Raw genomic sequence first — 27,898 nt, forward strand, 5'->3', positions numbered from 1 at the left:
CCGGCAGCTGCAGAAAGGATGCCCTGACGCGCCGTGGGAAGCCGAGCCCCGTAGCCGCCCTGCTGGCCGGCGCGACACCTTACTCACGTCCCTCGCGGGGCGGGGTCAGGCGGAGGACAGGCGTGGGGCGAGGGCAGGAGCGCGGCGCCAAGTGGGCCCCATGGTCCCCACCCCACCTGGATGGATGGACGAGGGTCAACAAGTACCCAAGAGGGAACTCCTTCAACAACTGATTTCCTCATGGTCCTATTTACCCCGTCGGGCTCAGTTTTTCCCGTACAAACGGGCTCGTGTCCACCCTTCAGCCGTCGCGCAGGCATTCAAGGGAACGGGTTTGCCTGAAAGCCCCCCTAAGGGTCTTGGGTGGCTGTCCAGAGCCCCGTCGGCTCGGGATGCGCACAGAGCGCACGGGGCCGCGCGGCGCCAGAGCCAAATTGCTGAGCCCATGAGCGCCAAGGCCGCGTGGGCGGGCACCTAATTTTCTGAGAAGTTCCAGTGCTCCTCGGCCCGACCCCTGTCGCCCCCCTTCCCCTTCTAGCTGGAAAGTTGTGCGCCAGGCAGTGGGGGGACTGGCCCCCCCCTCCCGCTTCCTGCCCGGCGGCCTCCCATTGGCCAGAGGAAACCCCAGGAATGTGAGCGCCTCTTTAAAAGCGAGCGGCTCCGCCGCCTTGCCAGCCAGTGCACTCCGGCCGGCCGCCGAGCGCTCACCACGGCGAGCTCTCCCCGCGCAGCCTCCGATCCCTCGGCCTCCGGGCGTACCGCTCTGCCCGTGCTTCTCCAGCGCTCGGTACCGTCGCTGCGCCTTCGTCGCCGGCCCCGGCCTCTGCACCCGTGTCCACACAGGTAAGGAGTCCCTGGGCGGCCGCCGAGGACCAGTGCTGCCCTGGCCATCCACCTGGAGCTCCCAGGCTTCGGCGCCTCAGGGACCCCGGATCTCATACTTTTCGTCTTCCCCATCCTGTCCCTCCCAGCCGCTGGGGGACTCTTCTCATGGAAGGGCGCCAAGGGCCATCCTCTCCAGCCCTGGGGTTCACAAACCAACTCGCCAGGACACCCCAAGATTTTCTTCTCCTCGTCTTCCCTAAACCTTTCTATCAGTCCTCTAGAAAAGAGTTTAGACTCCCCCCGTGCCCTCCCCGGGCCCCCAAACTATATCTCCTGATGCTGCTGTTTACCCTCAACTTCTTAAGGAAAGGCACCCCGCCCCCCGATTGTTGGTCTTGCCCCACAATCTCCTCCCCTCAACTCTCTCGTTTTCTTCCTGCTGCCCTCTCCAAAGTAAGTACTGTTGCCCCTCGTTGCCGCAAACGTGGAGCCAAAGGGGGATCCCCAGGGACCCGGCCCCAAGCCCAGCCAGGTTTTGCCCACCCGCCCTGCTTGGCTGCCTCTGACCCTGGGCTCTGTGCTTCTTGCTGCAGGCTCCCTGCTGGGCACAAACAGCTCCACCATGGGGCTGGCCTGGGGACTCAGTGTCCTGTTCCTGTGGCATGTGTGCGGCTCCAACCGCATTCCAGGTGAGTCTGTATAATACCTTTTGAGGGGGGAGGGAAGAGGAAGAGGTCCGGTTACCCCAGGTGTGCCTCCCTCCCACGCACTCCCCTCCCAGCTGCTTCTCCCCTGAGCCCTGACCGAACGTCGGGATGCAGGTTCCCTGTGACCCTGGTGTTTATTCAGCTCTTTCGGTGGCTGCCAGGAGCTTTCACCCTGTCCCTCTGCCCCACACCCCAGAGCTGAGCCCCGCCCCAGGCCCAGCCCAGAGAGCTCACCGTGTGTCCTGCTCTTGTCTAATAGAGTCTGGGGGAGACAACAGCGTGTTTGACATCTTTGAACTCACGGGGGCTGCCCGCAAGGGTTCCGGGCGCCGACTGGTGAAGGGTCCTGACCCTTCCAGCCCAGCTTTCCGCATCGAGGATGCCAACCTGATCCCCCCTGTGCCTGACGACAAGTTCCAAGACCTAGTGGATGCTGTGCGGGCGGAGAAAGGTTTCCTCCTCCTGGCCTCCCTGAGGCAAATGAAGAAGACCCGGGGCACGCTGCTGGCCGTGGAGCGGAAAGACCACTCCGGCCAGGTCTTCAGCGTGGTCTCCAATGGCAAGGCGGGCACCCTGGACCTGAGCCTGACCGTGCAGGGGAAGCAGCATGTGGTGTCGGTGGAAGAAGCACTCCTGGCGACCGGCCAGTGGAAGAGCATCACCCTGTTTGTGCAGGAGGACAGGGCCCAGCTGTACATCGACTGTGAGAAGATGGAGAATGCTGAGCTGGATGCTCCCATCCAAAGCATCTTCACCAGGGACCTGGCGAGCATCGCCAGGCTCCGCATCGCCAAAGGAGGTGTCAATGACAATTTCCAGGTGAGGCCTCTTCAATTCCTGGTCCATGGGGTCGACTGAGAGGCAGCTGATCTGCCAGGAGGGCAATCACGGGAGAGGCAGGGGTTCTAGGACAGGAAATCCTGCCTGTGTATTAAAGCAGCGGTTCTCACACTTCAGGGAGCATCAGAGTCACCCGGAGGACTTGCTACAATGGGTACTGCTGCACCCCACCCCTAGAGTTTCAGATTCAATAGGTCTGGGATGGGGCCTGATAACTGGCATTTCTAACCGGTTCCAGGGTGAGGTTGGCGCTGGTGTTCTGGGGACCAGACTTTGAAAACCACTAAAGGAAACAAGAAATAGTTTTCCTATAACAGCCTGTTCAAAACCTTAAATACTCTTTATGCTCTTCTCAAGGAAAGAACTTATTTCAAATGTGTTCCAGCAATTACAATACTGCTTGAAGTGGGTACTTTTAGGAGCAGAATAAATACCACTTTGCTATTTGATTCCTCATGGGGATGTAACTGGTCTCAAAGAAAAGATTAAAATAGTGGCTATTTGCTGCTGCAGCTTCTTCCATGCTTAAACGTCTAGATCTTTGTATCTGTGGCTTTGAAACGCCCACATTTAACTCTTTGACACTGGAGAGTGTCATTATATCCTCCGGTCTCAGTATCAGATTCCATTTCCTGTGTCTCCGAGTAGGCTGATAACTGAATTCTTTGTACAACACTGAAGACTTGGCACAAGACACAGTTAAGATTTTTGAAGTTGTTTGGCTGTTCATGTTGGTGTGTTATTTTGACATGGTGATCTTAAAAGGGAGTTCTTTGAAACTTCTAGAACATCTGTTGTGTGCTTTTCCCAGCATAAACAGTCTCCCCCACCCACTGACCCCCGCCCCCCCTCCCCCACCAAGCGTCTACAAATAATGCGTGTCCTCCCACAGGGCGTGCTGCAGAACGTGAGATTTGTCTTTGGAACCACACCAGAAGACATCCTCAGGAACAAAGGCTGCTCCAGCTGTAAGTGTTTTTAGGGCATACAGGGAAACTGGGGCAATTCCACCCAAAACAAGTTGAGAAACGTATGCAATGGTGGTTGTGCATAAATTACCCCAGGGAACATAGCTAAGAGGTATATAAAGGTGACCTCCAACAGCACACACATGCATCCCGTCCTCCTGCATCCCTCACCCAAAATGAAATGTCTTTTACGGCTAGGAACCCTGGGGACTGGCAGGTGAGGTCTTCTGCTTGAAGATCCTCTATAACTTTCCCCATCGTGTTCCTCTGTTCCTTGGCAGCTACCAGTGTCCTTCTCACCCTTGACAACAATGTGGTGAACGGTTCCAGCCCTGCCATCCGCACCAACTACATTGGCCACAAGACAAAGGATCTGCAAGCCATGTGCGGCATCTCCTGTGACGAGCTATCCAACATGGTCCTGGAGCTTAGGGGCCTGCGCACCATCGTGACCACGCTGCAGGACAGCATCCGCAAAGTGGTCAGTGGCCTCCGCCCCCCCCGCCCGCTAGCACGAGCCCTCGAACGTGTACCACCGATGATGCTGAGGGACTGAAAGTGAGGCTGGACGCTAATGACCTTTCTCCCCCTTTTAGACTGAAGAGAACAAAGAGCTGGTCAATGAGCTGAGGAGGCCCCCGCTCTGCTACCACAACGGAGTCCAGTACAGGAATAGCGAGGAGTGGACGGTGGACAGCTGCACTGAGTGTCGCTGCCAGGTAAGGGGCTCGAGAGACTGAGATACGAATAGATGGTGCACTGAAGCCACAGTCTCTGGGGGAAGATCCAGATAGCCACACAGGCCCTTTTTATGTTCCATGGCCTGATAACCCAAATGGTGTCTTTTTCTTAAGATGCAGTTATGACATCTAGAAAACCTTTAAATGCCCAAGAGTTTTTCAAAGTCTTAATGATACCCTAGGCTAAGTATCTAAAAGAACGTATCTACTTAAACATCTCAGTAACTTACCTGCTTTAGTTCAAGGGCTAAGTGTTGAATGTCAGGTAAGTAAAACCTAGTTGAACTTTCTTCCCCCCAACCCTAATTCGTATTCAGCTATGACACAGAGATTCTTTTAATACAGTACTGATTGCTGTTCAAATCACTTAGCCCACCATGTTAGGACAGAACTGCCCACTTAGCTCAGATGGCACTGCCTGCAGTGTGTATGTCCTTCTGGGTCTCCCTGCCCACCCTGCAACGCCAGGGGTAGGGGAGTGAAGGGGGTTTACCTGACTCATTGAGCAAAGTCAAGCTGAAATACAAATCACGGATTGCTGGATTTGCGAGTCAGATTTACTAAATTCCCATTCTCGTCCAATATAATATAAAGCCCGATCTATACATGAGAAAATACGATGCTCATTGATCTTCTTTTCCCCATAAAGATATAATTTAAAACTTTTCAAGTCCTGGCTGAGTTTCATGAGTTTGATTTTTAGATGCAGAGTAATAGATCTGACCCGTGACATTCAGTGGTTCCCGCTGGAGAAACTCTTCACGCTGTCCTGTGCATGAGAAAGTGACTAAGTGGCAATTAAGAAAGCTCTCTCCGAGGGGTGGAGTGACAAGTAACTAGCACCAGAACTGTCTCTACAGTACTGGTGGCTGCCAACATGACAGAGGCAGATCTTCTATTAAAATCATTCCACTAGAGCATTTAACAGCCCTGACCACGTGTCAACCTGTAATGGAAATGTTTCAATATGTAAACTTCGGCTTGCAGTATGCCTAGTAAACCATTTCTCCCTCACTCCTGCCCTGCAGAACTCAGTTACCATCTGCAAAAAAGTGTCCTGCCCAATCATGCCCTGCTCCAATGCCACAGTTCCTGATGGAGAATGCTGCCCGCGGTGTTGGCGTAAGTTCTTAAAACTGCATAATCATGCTTCAGCGACTGGATCAACTGTACATAGTGCTTGAACCCCACCCCCATCTCCATCATATGTTTTTCGTTCAGTTTCTTGCTGCGACACCTGGTTAACTGATGGCTTGTCTGCTGTAGAGAGCCAAAAGTGCCCTTATGACTAAACTTGATTACCCCCCTGGATCACAGTACAGGCAATAATCTTGGTATAGCTTATTGAGAATGATCCTATGCTTTGAGGAAAGAAGAGAGGAATCGGTAGCAGTGATAGCTCTAAGTTGACTGCTTTTAGAATTTGACCTTATGGCCTAGAGTCAAGAAAAATCTGCTCACCAGAGAAATGGATGGCTTTGGTGCGAGCATTGGACTTAATTGGGCCTGAAAGTTCTACCCATTTTGTATACAGACATAAGAGACCTAAGACAAAACAGCAGTTTGAGTGTCAGGGCCATAAAAGAAATAGGGCACTGTGTTGTTTCATGGTACCCGATCCCTGGCTTTTGTTGCCAGTATGAATTAATCACTTTGCTGAGACAGTATAGTAGGTACAAGTCATAAAAATGATTCATCACAACTAAGATAAATAAGACGAGGAAGTAGTACTCACCCTTCACACCCACACCTCCCACACCCACTGCACCTACACACACTCAGAATAACCAGTCCCCTCCAGAGATCACTTCAGGTGTGGGTTAAAGGGAACAAAGCCAGCTGGGGACTGGCGGAGCTCTGAACTTGAATCAGGGATTGCTAGGAAAGCTTCCAGCTGATGGCAAGAGAAAACAAGTTCTCTGTCTCGTGTCAGATACAGCTAGACGTGACTGTAGTCATCGTGCCTGGGCAGATGATAAACAAACGCACTTTCCTCTTGTGAAAATATACGCAGAAAACGTCCCAAATGCTAGGGTGAGAGAAGCAACATACTGACTAACCTCATGACCGAGCTGGAGCCACAGCCAACAGCGGCTCTGCTGCCTTCAACTTCATCTGCCAAACACATGGTCTCTGGCTCCCCTGAAAGGCAGAAGTGACTCCTATAAGTTGCCTAAAACTCAAGTATTTTGGGAAGCCTGGGACTGGAACTGCCTACTGAAATATCTTAAGTCAGAAAAGGGAAACTCATTTGAAATGCAGACAGGAGGAGAGAGGGAGTGATGAATAGGAACACACACTGGGAAAAGGCTCAGCTGTACCAGCCCAGGCAAAGCATGCAACTGCTACGAGGCTGTGCACAGAATGACCTGGCATAAACCCCTTGGCCACTGGCCTAACAACTACATTGCTTGTCACCCTCTAGCAAGGGAAGAAGAAAGTCCTGAGCAGAGCAGTCTAAAGAATAGCTTGTTTTAATGATTGCACGCTAAATGCGCCCATGTCCTCTGCAGCCAGCGATTCTGCGGACGATGGCTGGTCCCCATGGTCTGAGTGGACCTCTTGCTCTGTGACATGTGGCAACGGAATCCAGCAGCGTGGCCGCTCCTGCGACAGCCTCAACAACAGATGCGAGGGCTCCTCCGTGCAGACACGGACCTGCCACATTCAGGAGTGTGACAAGAGATGTAAGTATCTTGGCCACTTGGGGATGCGGAGAACTGACCTGTCCTTGTCGTCACCAACAGCAGCTCCGTAACACAGAGGTTAAGAGCACAGGTTCTAGCCTCTGGACCTAATCCCAAGTCTCCCCCTTATCTATGCACCCTTGAGCACAACTTAGCCTCTCTGAGGCTCTTTCCTCATCTGCAAATCGGGGGTAAGAATAGTTCCTGATAGGGCTAGTTTGAAGATTTTGTTTAGATAATGCATTTAAAGGCACTAGCACAGAGCTTGGCTCATGGGAAGCACCGTATAACCATCTGGTTTGTCCTTTAGTTAAACAGGATGGCGGCTGGAGCCACTGGTCCCCGTGGTCGTCTTGTTCTGTAACATGTGGAGACGGTGTGATCACAAGAATCCGGCTGTGCAACTCTCCCAGCCCCCAGATGAATGGGAAGCCATGTGAGGGCGAAGCTCGGGAGACCAAAGCCTGCCAGAAAGACGCCTGCCCCAGTAAGTGCACGCGTCACCCGGCAGCAGCTCTGCCCAGCTGGCTGGCTGGCATCTGCAGCTTCCAGCTCGGTGGGTCATGGACGGGGAAAGGTCCCTTCCTAGAGAAACAAATAGAAGCACAGTCCTGCACAGCGCAGCGGCTTCTTTTAATGGAAAACAGAAAGAACAATTTCAGACTCGCCCTCTTCCAGAACATTCTTTCCATGTGTCAGGGTAGCATGAACAGACTCAGGAGAGTCTCCTGTGAAGGTAAGGCGTTTGAAAATCGGTTAACTTTGGCCTGTGGTTCATTTTCTTACAGTCAATGGAGGCTGGGGACCCTGGTCGCCATGGGACATCTGTTCCGTCACCTGTGGAGGAGGGGTGCAGAAACGTAGTCGGCTCTGCAACAACCCCACACCCCAGTTTGGAGGCAAGGACTGCGTTGGTGATGTGACAGAAAACCAGATCTGCAACAAGCAGGACTGTCCCATCGGTAAGCCATGCAGCCCAGGACAGAACCACTGAGTGCCATGGTTAGCGTTCACAGGGGTTCGGCTTTGAATGGTCCTGAGTGATTTGATTACTCTAAAATGCCAGACGGACAGCGTAATCTCAACAAGCTATCAGTTGTTTAGATCCTACAATATTTTACACCCTGGTTTAAGTGTCCGGAATGGCAGTTACTGGGAAGCAGCTGAGACCCACCATTTGCCTGTCTCTCTTGTCTCAGATGGATGCCTGTCCAATCCCTGCTTTGCGGACGTCAAGTGTACCAGCTACCCTGACGGCAGCTGGAAGTGTGGTGCTTGTCCCCCGGGCTACAGCGGAAATGGCATCCAGTGCAAAGATGTTGATGAGGTGAGAAGCTGGGAGTTACCAGACCTAGGAAAGCGGCTCACCTGTCCTAGTCATTTCCTTTGGCAGTGTTCTCTAAACACGAAGCAAACTGCTGTTTCTTCCATAGTGCAAAGAAGTCCCTGATGCCTGCTTCAACCACAACGGAGAGCACAGGTGTGAGAACACAGACCCCGGCTACAACTGCCTGCCCTGCCCGCCACGCTTCACCGGCTCGCAGCCCTTCGGCCGGGGCGTGGAACATGCCACCACCAACAAACAGGTAGAGCAGAGGGGACTCGTAGACGGGAGTGAAGGAGGGGTGTCCTCGAGCGAAAGAGCCACGAAAGGAGGGAATGTCATCTTATACCCTTCACAAAAAACAGGGAAGGGGGTGAGTGGACAACCTAGCTCTTAGAAACGGGACTAGAAAATCCACTGTACCTCCAGCAAGGAAAACAGGTCCATCACCTCTGACAATGCTGCTCTGGAACAAGTTGTGAGTGGATGGACTTCTAAGTGTCTAGGTGCTGAGCAATTTCAAGGAAAACGCACATAAAGCCACGTTAGCCTGTAACCTGGACATACCCAGGGGCGGATGGGGAGGACCCACACTCTTCCCATGGAGCTCTGTCTGTTCAGAGACGATGGGGATCTGGGTTCTTGGTTCTGCGGTGCCTGGGGACTCTCGAAGGCTCTGCCTTAATGTCAGGATGTACCCTCAGGTGTGCAAGCCCCGCAACCCCTGCATGGACGGCACACACGACTGCAACAAGAATGCCAAGTGCAACTACCTGAGCCACTACAGTGACCCCATGTACCGCTGCGAGTGCAAGCCCGGCTACGCCGGCAACGGCATCATCTGTGGGGAGGACACAGACCTGGACGGCTGGCCCAACAAGGACCTGGTGTGCGTGGCCAATGCAACTTACCACTGCAAAAAGGTAGCCCCCGCTTTCCTCGCCCACCTCCAGAAAGCCCTTATCAAGGGAACAGGCTGAGGGATTTTAAATGCTTAAAAGTCTGAAAATGAAACTGAAAGATTAAATCATCCAAAGGCAGAGCAGCCCTAATTCTTATTAATATTAAATCACTTGGTGCCAAGATCATGAATGGGGCAGCAGGCCCTGTGGGCAGTTGTGTTCCACAGTCGATTATGTTGTCCAAAAAAATGTTCACTTCTCTACCAAATACCAGCAGAGCATGGCTGTGTTCCCAGCGTGTACAAAGTCTAGAGCGTTTATCTCTGGTGCCTGAGCTGAGCAAAAGGCATGCAAACTGCAGCTGTAATGTGTCTTCTCTTTCCAGGATAATTGCCCCAACCTTCCCAACTCAGGGCAGGAAGACTATGACAAGGACGGAATCGGCGACGCCTGTGACGATGACGATGACAATGATAAAATTCCAGATGACAGGGTAAAAAACATTTTCTACTCCTCTTTCAGCTTTTGTATTCAGCAACAGCCTGTAACACCTTGAGATTCAATGACGTTACTGATATCTAGGATCATCAGAAGTTATTTGTTGTGTTTCAGTAGTTTGAGGACATAGATGTTGCCAAGAGAATTTTTAAATTAGGGTTTTGTTTTTCATCACAACCTTCCCTTCCCCCGGTTGGAGCAAGAGGTTACAATATGTGAACAAATGACACTTCGCTCCCCAGACTGGTTTCAAATGTCTTCTCTAAGTCACATTAAGATTTTCTTTGAGCGCACTGAGAGCAGTGATGTTGAGTTTCTATTTACATCTCACTGACTCGTAACCAACAGCAATTCATTTTTCATTCATTATGTCCTGGCTTTTAACTTTTGCAGTGACCATTTTACAGAGGATTCAATTAGTATATCCACTAAATAGAAAATAATTGTTGCATATTTTCACAGTTTTATAAATATTCTGCATGTGGTTTGAGGCGGGCTTCATGGACCGTGTTGTAAAATGCTCTGCTTCTTCTCTTTGCAGGACAACTGTCCGTTCCATTACAACCCAGCCCAGTATGACTATGACAGAGACGACGTGGGAGACCGCTGTGACAACTGCCCCTACAACCACAACCCAGACCAGGCTGACACGGACAACAACGGGGAAGGAGACGCCTGCGCAGCAGACATTGATGGGGACGGTAAGGCACTCCCTGACTCCAGCGGGCCCCAGTGTCTCTCACTTGGCTCTCAACCTTGAGCAGCCCTGGCTGTTAGGGTGCAGTTTGGTTGAAACAGCTGAGGCTGGAGATTCCAGCTCTTACCTGTCCCCTGTTCTCTGCAGGTATCCTCAATGAACGGGACAACTGCCAGTATGTCTACAACGTGGACCAGAGAGACACTGACATGGATGGGGTTGGAGATCAGTGTGACAACTGCCCCCTGGAACACAATCCAGATCAGGTCGGTGGATTCCTTTCAGAATCTTTCAGTAAAGTGTTAGAATATCCCTTTCTAGGCCTCTAAAAAATAGAGGAGTTAAACAGAGTTCAAACATTACCACGGCTCTCAGTGCTCTCATAGCCAATCGTAATATTTTCATGTGAACAGTTTGCCTGACATGAGTTCCTCGCAGAGTCTCATAGGTCTTTAGTGTGACAGTCTTGTAATGTCAATCCTGTCTTCTACAAGAAGGTCCACGTGACTTGCTCAGCGGGATCTACCATTGTTAAGATAAATTATACAAAGCAGAAATCTGTGACTGACGACTCTACGGGAATATTAATCATATTTGAAACTAAGAGATGGAAGAAAATATCCCTAAGCACGATACACAACCATTTTCATGGCTAATGATATAATCTGGCTACAAGAAATTCAAACTAAAAATAATTCCCCCAAACTGGAGAAATCCCTGTTTCATTGTCATTCTTCAAGTGTTTGGCACTGCAAGCAGATAATTCTCCGTAGCACTGCCAGGGAGTGCTGCAAATAGACATCAGCCAGAACAAGTTCCTTTTCTTGTGTAATTGCTCATCATTATTTTCTAGCTGTGAAAGTTAAGGCATTGTTCTGAAAACATAGAAACCAGCTTTTAAAAAATGGGAATATTTTTAAAAGATTCAAAAAATGAGAAGTCCAGCTGAGCTCCTAATGTTTGTTCGTTTGAGCTCCTATAAAACAGAAAGCGACAGGATGAATCTCTTTGGGGCCGTAATGGGAAAGCACGAATGATCTGGGATAGCTTTCCTGATCAGATGGCATTGAGGGTCATCTATGTTGAGTTTGGATCTTACTATAAATTAAACCTCAATGCCGTTTAACCTCCCTGGATGAGTTTTTGGTTCTTCCGATAATAATAAAGTTTATAACAGTTAATGAATCATGTAAAAATCTTAATGGCAAAGAGCACAAATACTGGCAAGAAACATTTCAACTTGTGTATAAATAATCCCTAAGCATCCCACATACACTGAATAATGTAAAAGAGTACTCTTGAGAAGTACAGTTTTGAAAAAATTTAGAATTCTGACTACCTGAGCCAACAGTTGACAACCATTATGGACTAGAGATATAAAACCAAATACCTAAAAAAAAGAAGAAAATAATTGATCCCACCATATGGATTTCCAAGTATGTATAAAAAGCAGTGCCATGTTGCCATGATTTAATGACCTAGAGTAGACGCTGACGTGTCAACAATTTCCTAATTGAAAACTTAAATGGAAAATAACAAATTGTACTCAAAGAATTTCATTTATCATTAAAATATAAGCAGTTAACATGGCATTCCATCCTTGGGGATTAGTTAATGCTTTCTATTGAATTTTATTTCGACAGTTTTCTATTTAAAAAACAACAACAACAAAAATCCCTATTAAAACTGTCATATGAAAACAAGAGTCAAGAAAAAAAACATTTAAAATCTGTTAATATGACTAGCTTTTGGCAGTGGCATATAGACTTCAAACCTCACTGGCCGAATCCAACACTGGAGAATCTTACATAAGTTCTCTTTAGCATCAATGATTCATACTCCAATTGACCCTCTGTTTCTGTCTCTTTCAGCTTGATTCTGACTCGGACCGCATTGGAGATACCTGTGACAACAATCAGGACATTGATGAAGACGGCCACCAGAACAACCTGGACAACTGTCCCTACGTGCCCAACGCCAACCAGGCCGACCATGACAAGGATGGCAAGGGTGATGCCTGCGACCATGACGATGACAATGACGGCATTCCTGATGACAAGGACAACTGCAGGCTCGTGCCCAATCCTGACCAGAAGGACTCTGATGGTGAGTCACTGGAGCCACTTTTAGAGTCACTGAAACCATGGCTGTCTGGATTCAGGAAATAAAAACAAAGCTGAATGCATTTAAGGATGAACAGACCAAATGTCAGCTTTGAGAAGGCAGTGAATTTCTGGCACCAGTCACGGTTATTTCAGAATTTCACTGTACTCTTGCCTTTTTGGCCTCAGGTGATGGTCGAGGTGATGCTTGCAAAGATGATTTTGACCAGGACAACGTGCCAGACATCGATGACATCTGTCCCGAAAACGTTGATATCAGTGAGACTGATTTCCGCCGATTCCAGATGATTCCTCTAGATCCCAAAGGGACGTCCCAAAATGACCCTAACTGGGTTGTACGCCATCAGGGTAAAGAACTCGTCCAGACTGTCAACTGTGATCCTGGACTTGCTGTAGGTGAGTAGTGAGTTCTTCTAACGAAAGGCCAGTGCATAGAGGGGAAAGAAGCAAATATAAAAGCTGGCAGTCGTGTGTGTCCCCATGGGTGCTAAAAAATGCCTAGGAGTGTAACAGAGAACCTCCCGAAGGCTGCAGGTTTTAACCTGGGTCTGGCCTCCTCTTCCAGGTTATGATGAGTTTAACGCTGTGGACTTCAGTGGCACCTTCTTCATCAACACCGAAAGGGATGATGACTATGCCGGATTTGTCTTTGGCTACCAGTCCAGCAGCCGCTTCTACGTTGTGATGTGGAAGCAAGTCACTCAGTCCTACTGGGACACCAACCCCACAAGGGCTCAGGGATACTCCGGCCTTTCTGTGAAGGTCGTGAACTCCACCACGGGGCCTGGCGAGCACCTGCGGAATGCCCTGTGGCACACAGGAAACACCCCCGGCCAGGTGAGAACAACACCCTGCAGAAGGGGGAGAGGTGCTAGACCAGCACAAGGGATGCTGTGCTTTGGCCAGGCCTCCCAACAGGGAATCTTAGCTATCACGTTCCCCGCATCACCAACTGCAGCATTAAGTTCTGCTTTGAAAAAACATCCTAGGGTCTGAGAGGGGAGCCCACTTCAAATCCAAAGGCAGTTTTAGCCTCTTCAAACAAACAAATAAAAGTTTCTCCTCTCTCTGCTTTATATGTACATTCAAGGCTACACATCTAATGAAAAAGGCCTTCGGAAAAAAACCCTACATTGCAGCCCTCTAATTTAGGTCAACTCTGTACCTTTCAAGCACCGTTTCTCATGGAATGAAATATAAATCTCATAATGAGGCTGTTTCAACCTTTTCGTTTCCTTTTCCTCCAGGTACGCACACTGTGGCATGACCCTCGTCAAATAGGCTGGAAAGATTTCACCGCCTACAGATGGCGTCTGAGCCACAGGCCAAAGACGGGTTTCATTAGGTAAGATTGCTCTGATTAAATTTCACTTAAGTCACACTGACGGGAGAGAAGGAGAGGACCAAAAAGCAAGGGTGTCACTAACGCGACTTCCTTTTTCCTGCAGAGTGGTGATGTATGAAGGGAAGAAAATCATGGCCGACTCAGGACCCATCTATGACAAAACCTATGCTGGCGGTAGGCTAGGGTTGTTCGTCTTCTCTCAAGAAATGGTGTTCTTCTCTGACCTGAAATATGAATGCAGAGGTAGGAGCAAAATGACAGTGAATATACCAGTTGACATCCCTAGTTCAGACCAATACCAAGAATGCCAGTCATGGGAGAGGCTGATTTAAAGGCTATTTTACAGAAAGCGTTATTTATATTTTGCTGTTGAAGGCATATGATAAAAAATGAAATAGTGCCTATGAACTGCGGCTTATGAAGTGCTGAGTCCTTGTGAACCATTTTAATTTAGCAATCTCTGTTCTCTTCATAGCCAGCGCAAAGTAAACTGCAGACAAGCTCCTGTACAGTTCAGACCCCAGCAATAATACCTAAAAATTTTTAAAATTTTACATTTCTATGTCTTGCACACCACTTAGTTTTATTCATGCCATTACGGCCCTGGTTGTCTTTCAGAACCTTTCCCTCTTGGAAAGGAAGGGAAAGGAGTATTGCCTTCATGTTGGCATGTTAAATTAATTTTCACTACTAACCTTTGCTCTTTTTTTCATTTAGTGGTTACTTAAGCTCTCACTGAGTCTAGCATTGGGTCTCCTACAAAACAGGTGCTTAATAAACGTTTACTGGGCCAAGCTTGGAGCCAACAAGATGAAGCACAGTAAAAAAAATATGGTTGCTGTTACTCAATATTTAAATTATGGTGTAATCTTTGAGTCTTAAGTTGTAAAATAAAACTCCCTAGAGTTTTAACACGGAAAGACTTAGAAAGCACAGCATAAGTTCTAGAAGGTTATGCAGTGTCAAGCTCCTAGCAACCATGTTCCAACACACTAACGTGTAATTATATAAGCTGACAATCTTAAAATATGCTTTTGACATTATAAAAGTAGAGCTATGCCTAGGTTGTTAACGTATTAAGGGATATTAAGATGACGATGCCTTGATGAATTAGTTTATGTATTTATGTGTTTGTCTATTTATTTAACAGATTCCTAATCATCAAACTGTTGATGAAAAGACTGATCATAACCATTGCTGGTATTGCACCTTCTGGAACCATGGGCTTAAGAAAACCCCCAGGATCACTCCTCCCTGCCTGCCTTTGCTCTCTGCTTGCATCAGTGTGGACTCTTAGAACATGTGACTTGCCTCAAGAAAATGCAATTTTCCAAATCAGACTCAGCATTCAGCCTCTGAATGAGAAGAATCTTCCAAGGATATAAACAATGACTTTGGTTGGCTTTTGAAAAATCAAAAGCATCCACTTGCTTCGGTTGGAAGGTGCCTGTCCCACTCTGCTTTTGTCAGGGCAGAGGGCGATTGTGAGGCCAGCTCTGAGCAGTGAACTCCAAAGCGTTTTCAGGCGTGTGAGAGAAGGGAGGACTCGCTAGAATTGACAAACAAAACCAGCCCTGACCGACTCCCTCGGGAATGGGGGGGCGGGGCCGAAGCCCTAAGGGGAGGGCGCATACCCAAGAGACGATTGTATGAAGAAAACATGGAGGGACTGTTCCTTTTTCGGTACTAAATCATTTTCAGGGGAAAGACTGTTGATGGATTTCATGATGCTGACCCATGTTAGCTGCTTGACCCACGTAAATAGGCACTTAAATAGAAGCAGGGAAGGAAGGAAAAGACTGGCTTGTGGACTTCCTCCCGGATTTCCACCCCTTACACATCACCTGTAGCAACCAGAACAGGGAGTCAGAACTAAACCTGCACAAGGCAGTGCTGGCTGCCACTGCCTGGTTATATTGAAATTGTCAGCTGTATTCCAGACGTAGCTTGTGCAGATGTAGCAGGGAAATAAGAAAACCTACCATCTCAGTGAGTACTGGGCTACCTCCCAAGGGAAAGGTAGCCGTGCTTGTATTTTTATGGTTAGAAAGGCACAAAATTATCAACTAAGACATTCCTTTTCTCTCTCTTTTCCTGAATATCATGGAGTTTTCCAATTTTCTCTTTTGGACTGTAGTTTGGTGTTTGTTTTTTTTTTTTTACAAACATTTTACAATGTAAAATATTTATTTTTTACTTATTCTGGAGGATCTGTCTGAAAGACTATTCATGGAACAGGAAGAAGCGTAAGCATATCATCTTTGCTACAAGTCTTCATGACTGTAAGATTGTAAATACAGATTATTTATTAACTCTGTTCTACCTGGAATCTAGGTTTCATATGGAAAGTGTTTGAGAGCTGGTAGTTGAGATTGATCAGCAAAACTTTCATAGGAATGGCACAAGGAAATCAGCACAGCAAGCTGCTCTTCATTTTGTGCTTAGACTGAATGATTTGGGATTCTTCTTTTTTCCTTTATTTTTTCAAGTGGAATTATTTGGTTGTCCATTTGCAAGTGTTTTTAGTTTGCAAAGAAAGCCAGGAGGGCTTTAATACTGTTTTGCTCCATCCCTTGTGCCTATTTCCAGGGAGATGAAAAGCATCTACATTTATTATTTTTGCCTTTTTCCAAATGAAAAAAATGACAAAGGTGAAACTTGTATACAAATATTACCTCATTTGTTGTGTGACTGAGTAAAGAATTTTTGGATCAAGCAGAAAAGAGTTTAAATGTCTAACAAACTTAAAGCTACTGTAGTACCTAAAAAAAAAAAAGTCAATGTTGTACATAGTATAAAAATTCTTCACAGAAAAGTATTCCCAATAAGGAAATAGCATTGAAATGTTAAATACATTTTCTGAAAGTTGTGTTTTTCTATCATCTTGTATACCATTGCTTTATTTTTATAAATTATTTTCTCATTGCCATTGGAATAGATATCTCAGATTGTGTAGATATGCTATTTAAATAATTTATCAGGAAATACTGCCTGTAGAGTTAGTATTTCTATTTTTATAAAATGTTTGCACACTGAATTGAAGAACTGTTCGTTTTTCTTTTTGTTTTGTTGATTTGTTTTTTGCTTGTTACCCTCCTCCCTGTTTTTACTATTTGCCAATACTTTTCTAGGAATGTGCTTTTTTTGTACACATTTTTATCCATTTTACATTCTAAAGCAGTGTAAGTTGTATATTACTGTTTCTTATGTACAAGGAACAACAATAAATCATATGGAACTTTATATTTATACTTACTGTATCCATCTTTATTTGTTTTCTGGCTTTATGTTATGAGGTATGGGTAAATTCCATCCTCAAACCAATAGAGTATATACAAAAAGAAAACACAGTAAGTAACAGGAACATTCGTATTTCCTATACGATTTAGGAAGACTGAGTTGCTTAGATGACATATTTGCTGGATTTGTGGAATAGAAGAACAAAACAAAAATTAACCTGTCATATTAAAAACACAGCAATGAGAAATGTCCCCCCGAGATGTGGGACCCAAAAGGATACAAGTTCATATTTTACCAGTGTCACTAAATGTCATTTATTGAATCCTTTTCAAAGTCCAGTTCTGTTTCTAAAAACAATGAAAAAGGAAAACAGGAGTGAAGCACACAGAATTCACAGCTACATCTTCTGAGCCATGAATGAGGGCACTGGGTGGGCAACACCATTGCACGTTGTGGAGAAGCTTTAGAAACGTTAATGGAGGAAGAACTGTCCTCGAAAAGTTGGGTCAAACTCTACAGGTAACACTTTTTGGAGAACGACTATACCTTTGGTCAAAAACGGATGACTACAGAGACAGGTCGAATTTGGACGAAATCCTAAAAACATATATACATGTAAAAAATCAAATTATTTTGTGAAGAGAAGGCCAATGCCTTACAATAAGCAGAACTTGAGTTTCAGGTGGGCTAACCATGAATGTAGAATACTGGCCAATTTTTAGTTTTAATAAGAACAGGTAGAATAAAAAAATTTATGAGTAGGTTAAAGGTCTCGCTTTGAGATCTATTAAAACAAAAAGGACTGGCTGAGTGAGATAGACTCTTTTTCCTTGTTGATCTTTCTCTCCCATTCTAGAAACATCTATCTAGGGTAGCATAGTCCTATATAAGTATAAATTGCCAAATCATTTTATGGTATCCAGGTGAAGAGTCAGGAACTAGAAGGTGTTGGTAATGGTTATAAAATTTGGAAAACTGATTTGAAAGAAATAATTCTTTGAAACATGACATTCACTCTCTGAGCAGCTCAACATGTGAAGTCTTGGGAGAGAATTCTAATTCACTTTTAAGTAACAGAACAAAAGTAACTCAAAATATCAAGATGGGACAGAAAAAAGTGTCTGGGAACAGGAGGTTTTTCCCAGGCATGCTGCATATTCACTCCAAGACTGACCTTCGTATCAGGTTGTACTAAAATACAGGATGTGTTAAAAATTAAAATTATGCCATCGGGGTATAGCTTTTTCCTTCTATTTTATTGTCATGCATTTCAAAGAGTTGGATAGGACGGCAGTTTTAGGTCCTCTGGGAATTTACAATAAAGGTGATGCCAGTAATTTTCTTGAGGAGTCATAAGTAGAAAAACCTCAAATTTTAAGATCCTAAATTCATTCCTGAAATGAATTAGCTCTTGCTCTTTTATATCTTTTCTTCTCTATCTTGTTCTGGGGCAAACACTCAGGTCTAAAAGGAACCTTAAAATAAAAACTTATTTTTTAATAACATTTTCTTTCCCTATCAGGGCCTTTCTTTTTTTTTAATCTGGAGCCTTCATGTTGAATATATTAATCTGGAGCCTTCATGTTGAATATATTATACAAATTCAGCTTGCCAGTTCTTATTAGAGGTACTTTCAGTTGACATGCTATGGAATGGTGTCACCTCTTTCAATGGTAAAATTCACTACTTAAAATCATTCTGTTTTCCTTTCCTTCTCTTAAACTCTTGTAACATAAAGATTCACTCTGCCGCAAATACCATTTGCAGGAACAGTTTACAAAGGCATAAGCTCTCTCTCCAACATCTATCTCCCTCTCCCCTTCTCTCGCTCTTTCCTGCTCTCCCTCTCTCCCTCCCTCTCCCTCTCTCTTTCTCTCTCTCACACACATACACATACATGTCAAACACCAGAAGCACATGGGTTTAGAAAGCCCCACTCCTCTGAAAGGCTTATGGGCAAAAATGGCTCCTCTCTATCACCACTGCAAATCCCCATCCATACCACCTCTCTCCTCTGATTGTTCTGACCCAAACCCTATGCCACACATGTCACTCCTATGAGAGTCCAAAATCATGACTTTTAACCTCTGCTGGCACCCCACGGCAAAACTCTTAGCATCAAGACAAATTACACTGTAGCACATTAACATCAACAAGAACCACTGCTGTTTTAGTATAAACTGAAAAAGGCTAGAAAAAGAAATTGCCTATCAATTCTTCTGAAAACAGTAGCTATAGAAGTCTTCACTTTAAAAAGTCAAGCAAACTTGACGTAAGCAATCACTAATATTATCCAATATCAGTAGATGAAAACATTCGAGCGAAAAATAATAATGCTACATATACATTATTCCAAATTTTGTTAAATACTGCACAATAGCTCTTTTTTTTTTTTTTAGAATCAGAAATAAATTGGACTTCTAGTTCTAATGCCAATTCATCATATGGAGTGTTGACATAAAATGTTCTCATGAATCCAGGCTACTCACTTGTAACTAACAAACCCTCTCTCTTCAAATAGTACCACAGGTTATTTTTTTTTAAGTAGCTGATCTTTATTTGCTGCATTGTAAAAGGCAAACTCTGAAAGAAAATAACTAAATATAATATATGTAATAATTCAGTCAAACTTCTGCTTATGAAAAGTACCATTACTAATAAGATAGCAAGGATAGCCTAACATTGCTTTGTTGAGAAAATTCATTTCTCTCCATGGCAAGTTGTACTTACTTAACAGGCATTAGAGAGGAGGAAAGAAGGGAAAGCAGGGGCAAAGCTACAATTCATGGTGATCAAATCTGTCTAAATCACAATAAAGTGGCAACGTATCAAATCAAATACAAAACAATCATAGCATTTCAACTAGTTTTAACGTAGCACACATACATAAATGTTGGTTTCTATAACGTATCCCTGATGTTGCAAATTTAGCAATAAAAAATTTTCCCAGGAATTTCGATGAGGAAAAACCACTGAACAATTATACCACGAGTCTCAAAAGTATCAAGGAAATGTGATCCAGAAAGAGAGAATCCAAACATTAAAATCATCATTTGAGGAATGGTCTCTATAATGCATTCATTGAATTCAAAGAATTTGGAAAAAATGTGATTTAATTTAATTTACCAGCTTTCTTAAAAGCACACCCCAGCAAGTCTTTGCTTAAGATTCTTTACATTCTTCTGTTACATCTTCAGTCTCCTGTTCATCTGCACATTAAAAACAATAACCAGATATGTCAGAAATCTGTGCATAATTAAGAAAAACCATCAGCCTATAAAACATTAAATCCTTTTACACATGAGACAATAATCACATTCTCATTTAATATTGGACAGCTCACCACAAGCTGCATACAAAATTTACAAGAAAAAGTGAGAGATAAGGTGCCTGCCTTCATTGAGCTTATAGCTGAGGGAGAGTTTTTTGGGTTTTGAGAGCTAAAATGGTTTTGGATTTGGAGATAGGCATTTTTTCTTTGTACTAAGTTTCTGGGAAGCAGGGTGAAACCAAAAGTAAATGTAAATATTACAGTTAGGGTAGATTAGAACTAATCACCTTTCATTTCTTTAATGTGAGAAACAAATTGTGACTCTAATAGAAATGGAATGGAAATATTCTTCTTAGTGAGAATGTTATCAGAAAAGGCAGAACGGACAACAGCACCAAATAAAAGAAGACAATAAAATAGAATCAGGAGAAACTGGAACCCTCACACACTGCTGGTGGGAATGTGAATGGTGCAGGGGCTTGGGGAAAGTCTGGCCGTTCCTCAAAAGGTAACCAGAGACCCAGCAATTCTACTCCTAGGTATGTGCCCAAGAGAAATGAAAACATACATCCGCCTAAAAACGTGCACACCAAGATACATATAACAGCCCCAAAGTAGGAACAGCTCAGATGTCCATCGACTGATGAATGAATAAAGAAAATGTGGTAAACCCACACAAAAGAATATTATTTAACAATAAAAGAGTAAAGTACTGATACATGCTCCAACATGGATGAACCTTGAAAACATTATACTAAGAAGCCAAACACAAAAGGTCACATGTTGCATGATTCCATTTATATGAAGTGTCCAGACTAGGCAAATTCATAGAGTCATAAAGTAGATTAGTGATCACCTACGGCTGGGGGGTTGGGAGAAGATGGGGAGTGACTGCAAGTTGGTACAGTGTCTTTCTCTGGGGTAAGGAAAATGATGCAAAATTGATAGTGGCGATGGATACGCAATTCTGTGAATATACTAAAACCCACCGAATTGTATGGTATCGTTGAACGGTGGCCCCAAAAAGGTTATGTCCACATCCTAATCCCTGGTACCTATGAAACTTATCTTACTTGGGAAAAGGGTCTTTGCAGACATACTTAATTAAGGATCTTGTGATAAGATCATCCTGGATTATCCAGGTGGGCCCTATATTCATTAACAAATGTCCTTTTAAGAGAAAAGCGGAGGGAAATTTGAGACACACGCAGAGAGAGAAGAAGGCAATGTGAAGACAGAGTCAGAGACGGGAGGGATGTGGTCACAAAGCGACGAAGCCAAAGAATGTCCACAGCCTGAGAAAGTGGCAGAAGCAAGGAAGCATCCTTCCCTAGAGCCTCCAAGCAGAGTGTGGCCTTGCTGACACCTTGATTTCAGACTCCAGGCCTCCACAACTAAGAGATGATAAATTTCTGTTGTGATCATTTGTTGTGGCAACCGCAGGAAACTAACACAGGTATTTAAAAAAGATGTCAATAAAGCTGTAATTTTAAAAATCAACCTAATAATTAAGGGTAAATGATTTGGAGTTTCAGAGAGTAAAGTGAGAAATGTAGTGATAGTGTCAATGCATGGAGAAGAAACAGTAAACAGGATGTAGAGGAAGGTGGGATGGATGAGAAGTGCACCTCAGTAGCCCACACATGCAATGAGCGATGATAGGACCACAGCCCCTCGCCTTCATAAGTGCTCGTCCTTCTCTGTGGAGTGTTTTCCCTCTTGCCCACCCAGTAAATGACCACTCATCCTTGGAGGCTCAATTCAAATGCCACCTCCCCGTCTCTCCGGTGTTCATCATTCCCTCTAGTGTTGTCAAATACTTTGTCAGGAAGCTCTTATATTCTACTTGTCCCAATATGCTGCGATGATCTGCTTAAGTGCCTGCCTTCATCAGTAGCCTATGAAATAATTCAGAGCAGTGATCATGTCCTACTCACCTGATAACCTAGGAGCAGCATCCTTCATGAATGAATACAATGGAGCCCTGGAGCAGTGGTTTTAATCATAGCTACACAACAGAATCACCCAGACCCCATCCTCAGAACTGACTTTAAAAAATACAGATGCCCAGAGCCAACCCCTAGAAATCAATTTAATTCTGGAATGAAACCGAGGCATTAACCTGTTTTTAAATCTCACCAGATGGATCTAATGTGCAGTCAGAGGTAAGAAGCATGGTGTAAGGCATGGACTCAGTAAAGCTTAACATGCCAGGCGGACCTGAGGCAGATGCCAAGGAGAGAGTTCTGAAAATCAAAAGTACACAAAGCACAGATGATCCCATACTGGCTAAGTGTGTCTCCAAATAAAATACTAACCATGAAAGAGTAGAGAACTCAAGCTAGGACATGCATGCTCTCAGTGCTTAAGAGGAAGGTTACCCACAAGAAGGACAACAGGGATGGTTGGGGAGATAAGAAGACAATCTAGAAAAGGTAGTGACCTTCAGTAAAATGAAATTCAAGAAGATAAAGCAGGGATTGAGCAGATGGAAAAGAAGATACTTTCTGACATTATTTTCACCACCACCACATATGCTGGTATTTTTATAATCCTAAAATAGAGTGACTAGCAAACCATCTAATTCAGATCTTCTCACACTTTACTGTGCATACAAATCACCTGCTGGGGGCATCCTGTTAACATGCAGACTCTGATACGGTAGGTCTGGGACTCTGCAGCTCTAACAAGCTCCCAGGTGATGCTAATACCGCTGGTCCATAGATCTAGTCTACAGTAATGATCTTCAGTAACTTTTTCATTTCACTCAATTTGAATGAAGCAATGGAATCAGAAGTTCCCAATACCTGATAAAGTGATAAGTTCATTACAGTTAAACATCAAAGCTCTCCAACATTGTTCATTTTATACTACTAAACAAAACAGTTAGAGAAAGTGATATTTTATAGTAGAGAAAATAATCAGCGGCAAATGTTTATATGAAAAGTCTACCTGAAGAAGAACTGAGTTAAAGGAAATGAAAGTAATTTGAAAAGATAAATTCATCAGATATAAATTTACTATATACTAAGGTCTTATATAAAACAGGAATTAGCCCTGGGAATTTCTAACATGGCAGCTCTGATATTTTGATCAAAGAAACTTTGGAGGGTTGATTAAGTTACTAAGAGCATCTGAGAAGCAATCAGTAGCCTTGGAAAAGTAATTTAACAAATAATAACTAGGAGGCCTGAAGACACACACTGAGAGAAGGAGAACTCCATCAAAGCAATGATGAGTTAAACATTTCCCTGAGAACAAGACAAAATACTTTTTAGTGGAAAAGAAAAAATATTTTTTAGTGGAAAAGAAAAAAGTCAGCTAGTAGTAGTATTATTTTCAGAATCTCACTGCCTCCACTGCAAACCAGTAAGACTATAGTACAACAATGAAAACTTTCTCAAAACAATCTAGTTCCCTTCAAACTGTTCAGGTGGTATGAGTAATGATACACACTAACACACACCTCCTTCAAACTGCAACATCTTCCCAAAAGTCAGTCCACCTGCAACCATGCTTCACTGAGCGAGTTACAGTCAGATCCTTTGATGGGCAGAATTTCAACATGAAATATATTTAGATTGTAAAGTTGTCATTGTTTAGAACTTGTTCTATCTGAAGACCCCAACAGGATAACATAATTAGCTTTCCTACATCTAAACTGAATGCCATATTTCTCAAATATGCACAGCAAAATCTTGTGGCTTGCATTAATTTGACAGATTGAATACTCTACATCAGGGACTCTGATTTCGGTAAGTCTGGCTTGGGCCTTGGACATAGGTACAAAACAGACAAACAAAAAATTTCCCAGATGATCTCTACCTTCACCGTGGTTAGGAATAATGCTCTGGTGGTTTGTAACAGTGCTTTCTCAAACTTCACTGTAAGTACCACAGGAGGATCTTATTCAAGTGCAAGGGGCCTTAGGCCCTGCATTTCTAACGAGCCCCCAGTGATTGGACAACACTCTAAGCAGCAAAGGCTTATAACATGGGATGGAAATCATATGGTCCCAAAGGACCAAGCACATGAAGTAGAGGGCCAAACAGGGCCATGTCTTCCAGGAGAGTACATGCTCCTTCTAAAGGGAACATCTGCTATTCAGCTCTCCTCCCCAGTGGAAGACCTGCTCATTTGTTAGAAAAGTCAGAAATCCAGGCTTTTATGAGAAATCTCCTGATGAAATGTTAAATATATACTATGTAGGCCAACCAAGTCCAGTCACCGAGCTAATCTTTTTTTTGAGCTAATCATTTTATGTGGCTTTTCTCATTTGATCCCTATTACAACCCTAGAGGGTAAGTACTAAAGCCAACTTATCTTACAGATAAGGGAACCTAGGTAGAGAGGAGAAAGAGATTAAGTAACTTGCATAAGATCGTCTGCTAAAAGCCGAGCAAGGATTCAAACCTAGGTCTGTCTCACCCACAGCCCACACTCCTAACACTAGACCAGATCATGCTGGTGGGTGGGTGAACAAGGCATCTCTCTGCTCATCTAGGTTCTAGCCTCGAATCTCGCTACTTACCTGGACTCTATTAACTTTGTCCTTTGGGTAATTAATTTGCTCCTTGGTTTTATGTTCTCAGTTTCAATTTAGAGTGACCAACCAGCCCAGTTTGCCAGGGACTGAGGGTTTCCCAAGACAAGGGCCATTCAGTGTAAAACCAGGACACTCCTGAGCAAACCAAGACAGTTGGTCACCCTAGTTTTCATTTAGGGGTGTTATTTTAAAAACAACCTTGGGGGCTTCCCTGGTGGCACAGTGGTTGGGAGTCCACCTGCCGATGCAGGGGACACGGGTTCGTGCCCCGGTCCGGGAAGATCCCACATGCTGCAGAACAGCTAGGCCCATGAGCCATGGCCGCTGAGCCTGCGCGTCCGCGTCCGGAGCCTATGCTCCACAATGGGAGAGGCCACAACAGTGAGAGGCCTGTATACTGCAAAAAAAAAAAACAAACAAAACCTTATCTGTTAGAAATTTTTAAGAACATTATTCACTAAATGGGTCCTATGGGAAATTCCACTTTGTTTTTCCATGAAGAATTAATATAGTCCCCGTTCTTTACTATGTGACTTTGTGTCCCTTTTTGCCCTATTTTATTGTTGTTATTTGTTAATCATATTTTCCTCTTTGTGATATGAATTTATGTTGATAAGCAGTTCAAGTGCCTGTTGGGAAAAAGAGAATACTGTACATGCATAGATGCCTTTTTGATTATCTAGGAAGCAATTCAGCCTAAGATACTTAAGTACTAGACTAACCATAGACCTGAAGCACCAGTGTACTTGGTGGTGTCTCCCAGGTTGATGGGACCAAAGACCACTTACTCTCCTTACACTTCCATGTGGAGGAACCTACAGTGGGGGCATATCCAGCATCACCCCACCCCACCTCCCCTCTTCCCATGGGAAGAACAGTCAGTTATCTGACTGGTGAGTTTAGGGGAAGAAATGGCATGCTCAGCTCACTCCTCCCTCCAAGGGGGTCAGCATCCCCCGCCCAGGGTGCTCCTTTGTTCCTCTGTACTATTGCTCCACATGGACAGGTCTCCATGGGTGAGGCTTTTCACCTCTGCCAGTGACTGGGTGTATAAGTTCATTTTGAGGGTGTAGCATTAGGAAGACCGTTTGGCTGCCTGCCCAGGTAACAACAATCCCCTACGTTTTATCAGCAATAAAGCCAACCTCCTTGATCTCCACTTGTCAGAATCTATCCATCTCTCAACTGGTCTGATAGGGGTGGGGAAGAGAAGGGACTATTTATCCATCCCCTGAAACCCCAACAGTAAGTGAGTACAACACTGACCTTACTGGACCTTGTTTCCAGAAAGTCAAATAACAGTAGTTACCACTAAGCTTAAAGCACAAACATGAAAAATGAAGTATTTCAGGAGGAGGGATTAAGGTGGCAGAGTAAAAGGACATAAGGCTCACCTTCCCCCACAAACACATCAAAAACACATCTCCATGTGAAACAATGCTCTCTGAAAACTGGCAGAAGGACTCCTATACAACCAAGGCTGTAAGAAAGATACACAGAGAATCAGGCAGGAAGAGAAGGAAAGCAATCGGGTTGGGACCTGTGCCCCTGCAATAGGAATCGGAGGAAAAGGGAGATTACACGGGCGGACACCTGCACTGGGGAGTGAGCAGTTCGAGCCACAGATTGGGCACCCCAGGCTGGGGTCCTACACAGGGGAGACAAGCCCCCTTAGCTGGTTGGAGGACCACTAGGACAAACAGAAGGGCTATGAGAACCCTGGACTCTGCCCCTGAGGAGCGAAGGTGCACTGACTACCCCCAGGCAGGGCGGAGAGACGTCTGCTCAGGGCAGCCAGGTTTCCTGCAACCGCAACCGCCTCGCCGTGTGCCCAGCCTGACCTCCAGCCCTGCTACCCCCATGCCACAGCATGGCACTGGATCTGAGGCACCCATGACCAAGGAAAGACTCAAAGGTGGGACACAGAGGCAACCCAGTCCCAAGGTGGAGCCCGGGTGGGGTGGCGGTGGCCACAGCTGGTGTTTACTCAAGCAGCTCCTCAGAAGGCACCCAGATCTCTGACAGCAGTTCCTCCACCACAGCTCACCTCCTGATATACATCAAGAGGGCACATGGCTCCTGCTAGCCTTGCAGAGTGGCTAAGCCACAGGGCAGGGGTGGTAGAGGCTGGGGGCAGTGATCAGCTGTGAGGGGCAAAGGGGACTTGCACCTGAGGCTGAGTCTGAGCAAAGACATGGGTGACTCCACAAGCATCACATCCAACCACTGTCAGTGCATGGGCCCCACTTACTTCAGCACTGCCTCCTCTGTGACAAGGGTCCCGGTACAGGGAGAGGGAAAAACACACACTTAAAGGGAGCAGAGCCAGCTCGGGTCCAACCTCCAGGGCTTCTGCTCCAGCAACTTGAGATCAGACCTCACCCCTAACAGGGCAGTGACAGCCACTGAGCAGAGAGGGAGTCCTACTTCATACACAGCACCAGTTCTAGCCCCTGTATCTACAGCCCCACCCCCTACCAAGGGGATAGCTGCCGGAAAACCCTGAGGAAAAATATGACTTGAGTTGACCTCAATCCAGCTCTCCCACCCAAGGCAACGATACATGCAGCCCACACAGGGATGCCCCCACATAATAACCCCCCTTTAAGAACACAATCAGTAACTGTTTTACCTAAATTCACAGAAGCAGAGAAAGTCAAGTAAAATGAAAAGGCAGAGGAACTACTCTCAATTGAAAGACAGAGAAAAACCCTGAAAAAATAAGTAATAAAATAGTAATAAACAATTTACCAGATAAAGAATTCAAAACATTTGTAATAATAAGGTTAACTGAATTAGGGAAAAGGATTGATATAAACAGTGAACATTTTAACAAGGAACTAGAAAATATAAAAAAGACCCAATCAGAAATGAATGATTCAATAGCTGAAATAAAAAACACACTAGAAAGAATGAATAGCAGATTAAGTGATACAGAAGAATGAATAAGTGATCTGGAAGATAAAATAATGGAAATCACCCAATCAGACCAGCAGACAGAAAAACTAATTTTAAAAAATAAAAGCAATTTAAGAGATCCCTGAGATAACATTAAGCATACCTACACTCACATTATAGAAGTCCCAAAAGGAGATCAGAGACAGAAGGGGATAGAAAATGGATTTGAGGAAATTATGGCTGAAAACTTCACAAAACTGAAGAAGGAAACAGATATCCAAGTATAG

At 44.9% G+C, this 27,898-nt stretch overlaps 1 protein-coding gene across 1 annotated transcript; it reads left to right on the forward strand.

The window, feature by feature from the left end:
- Positions 1 to 689: 689 nt before the first annotated feature.
- On the forward strand, positions 690 to 16,905 carry THBS1 (thrombospondin 1). The gene is made up of 22 exons (XM_060004976.1): positions 690 to 843; positions 1,419 to 1,514; positions 1,792 to 2,351; positions 3,265 to 3,340; positions 3,622 to 3,821; positions 3,937 to 4,059; positions 5,109 to 5,202; positions 6,594 to 6,767; positions 7,078 to 7,254; positions 7,556 to 7,729; positions 7,967 to 8,094; positions 8,201 to 8,353; positions 8,796 to 9,014; positions 9,379 to 9,486; positions 10,033 to 10,192; positions 10,336 to 10,454; positions 12,060 to 12,294; positions 12,480 to 12,707; positions 12,877 to 13,148; positions 13,559 to 13,656; positions 13,760 to 13,899; positions 14,807 to 16,905. The coding sequence occupies exons 2-22, from the start codon at positions 1,448 to 1,450 to the stop codon at positions 14,812 to 14,814; spliced, it is 3,513 nt and encodes a 1,170-aa protein (XP_059860959.1). The 5' UTR covers positions 690 to 843; positions 1,419 to 1,447; the 3' UTR covers positions 14,815 to 16,905.
- Positions 16,906 to 27,898: the final 10,993 nt, after the last annotated feature.

This window comes from Delphinus delphis, chromosome 2 (genome assembly GCF_949987515.2).
Source record: "Delphinus delphis chromosome 2, mDelDel1.2, whole genome shotgun sequence".
Classification (NCBI taxonomy): domain Eukaryota; kingdom Metazoa; phylum Chordata; class Mammalia; order Artiodactyla; family Delphinidae; genus Delphinus; species Delphinus delphis.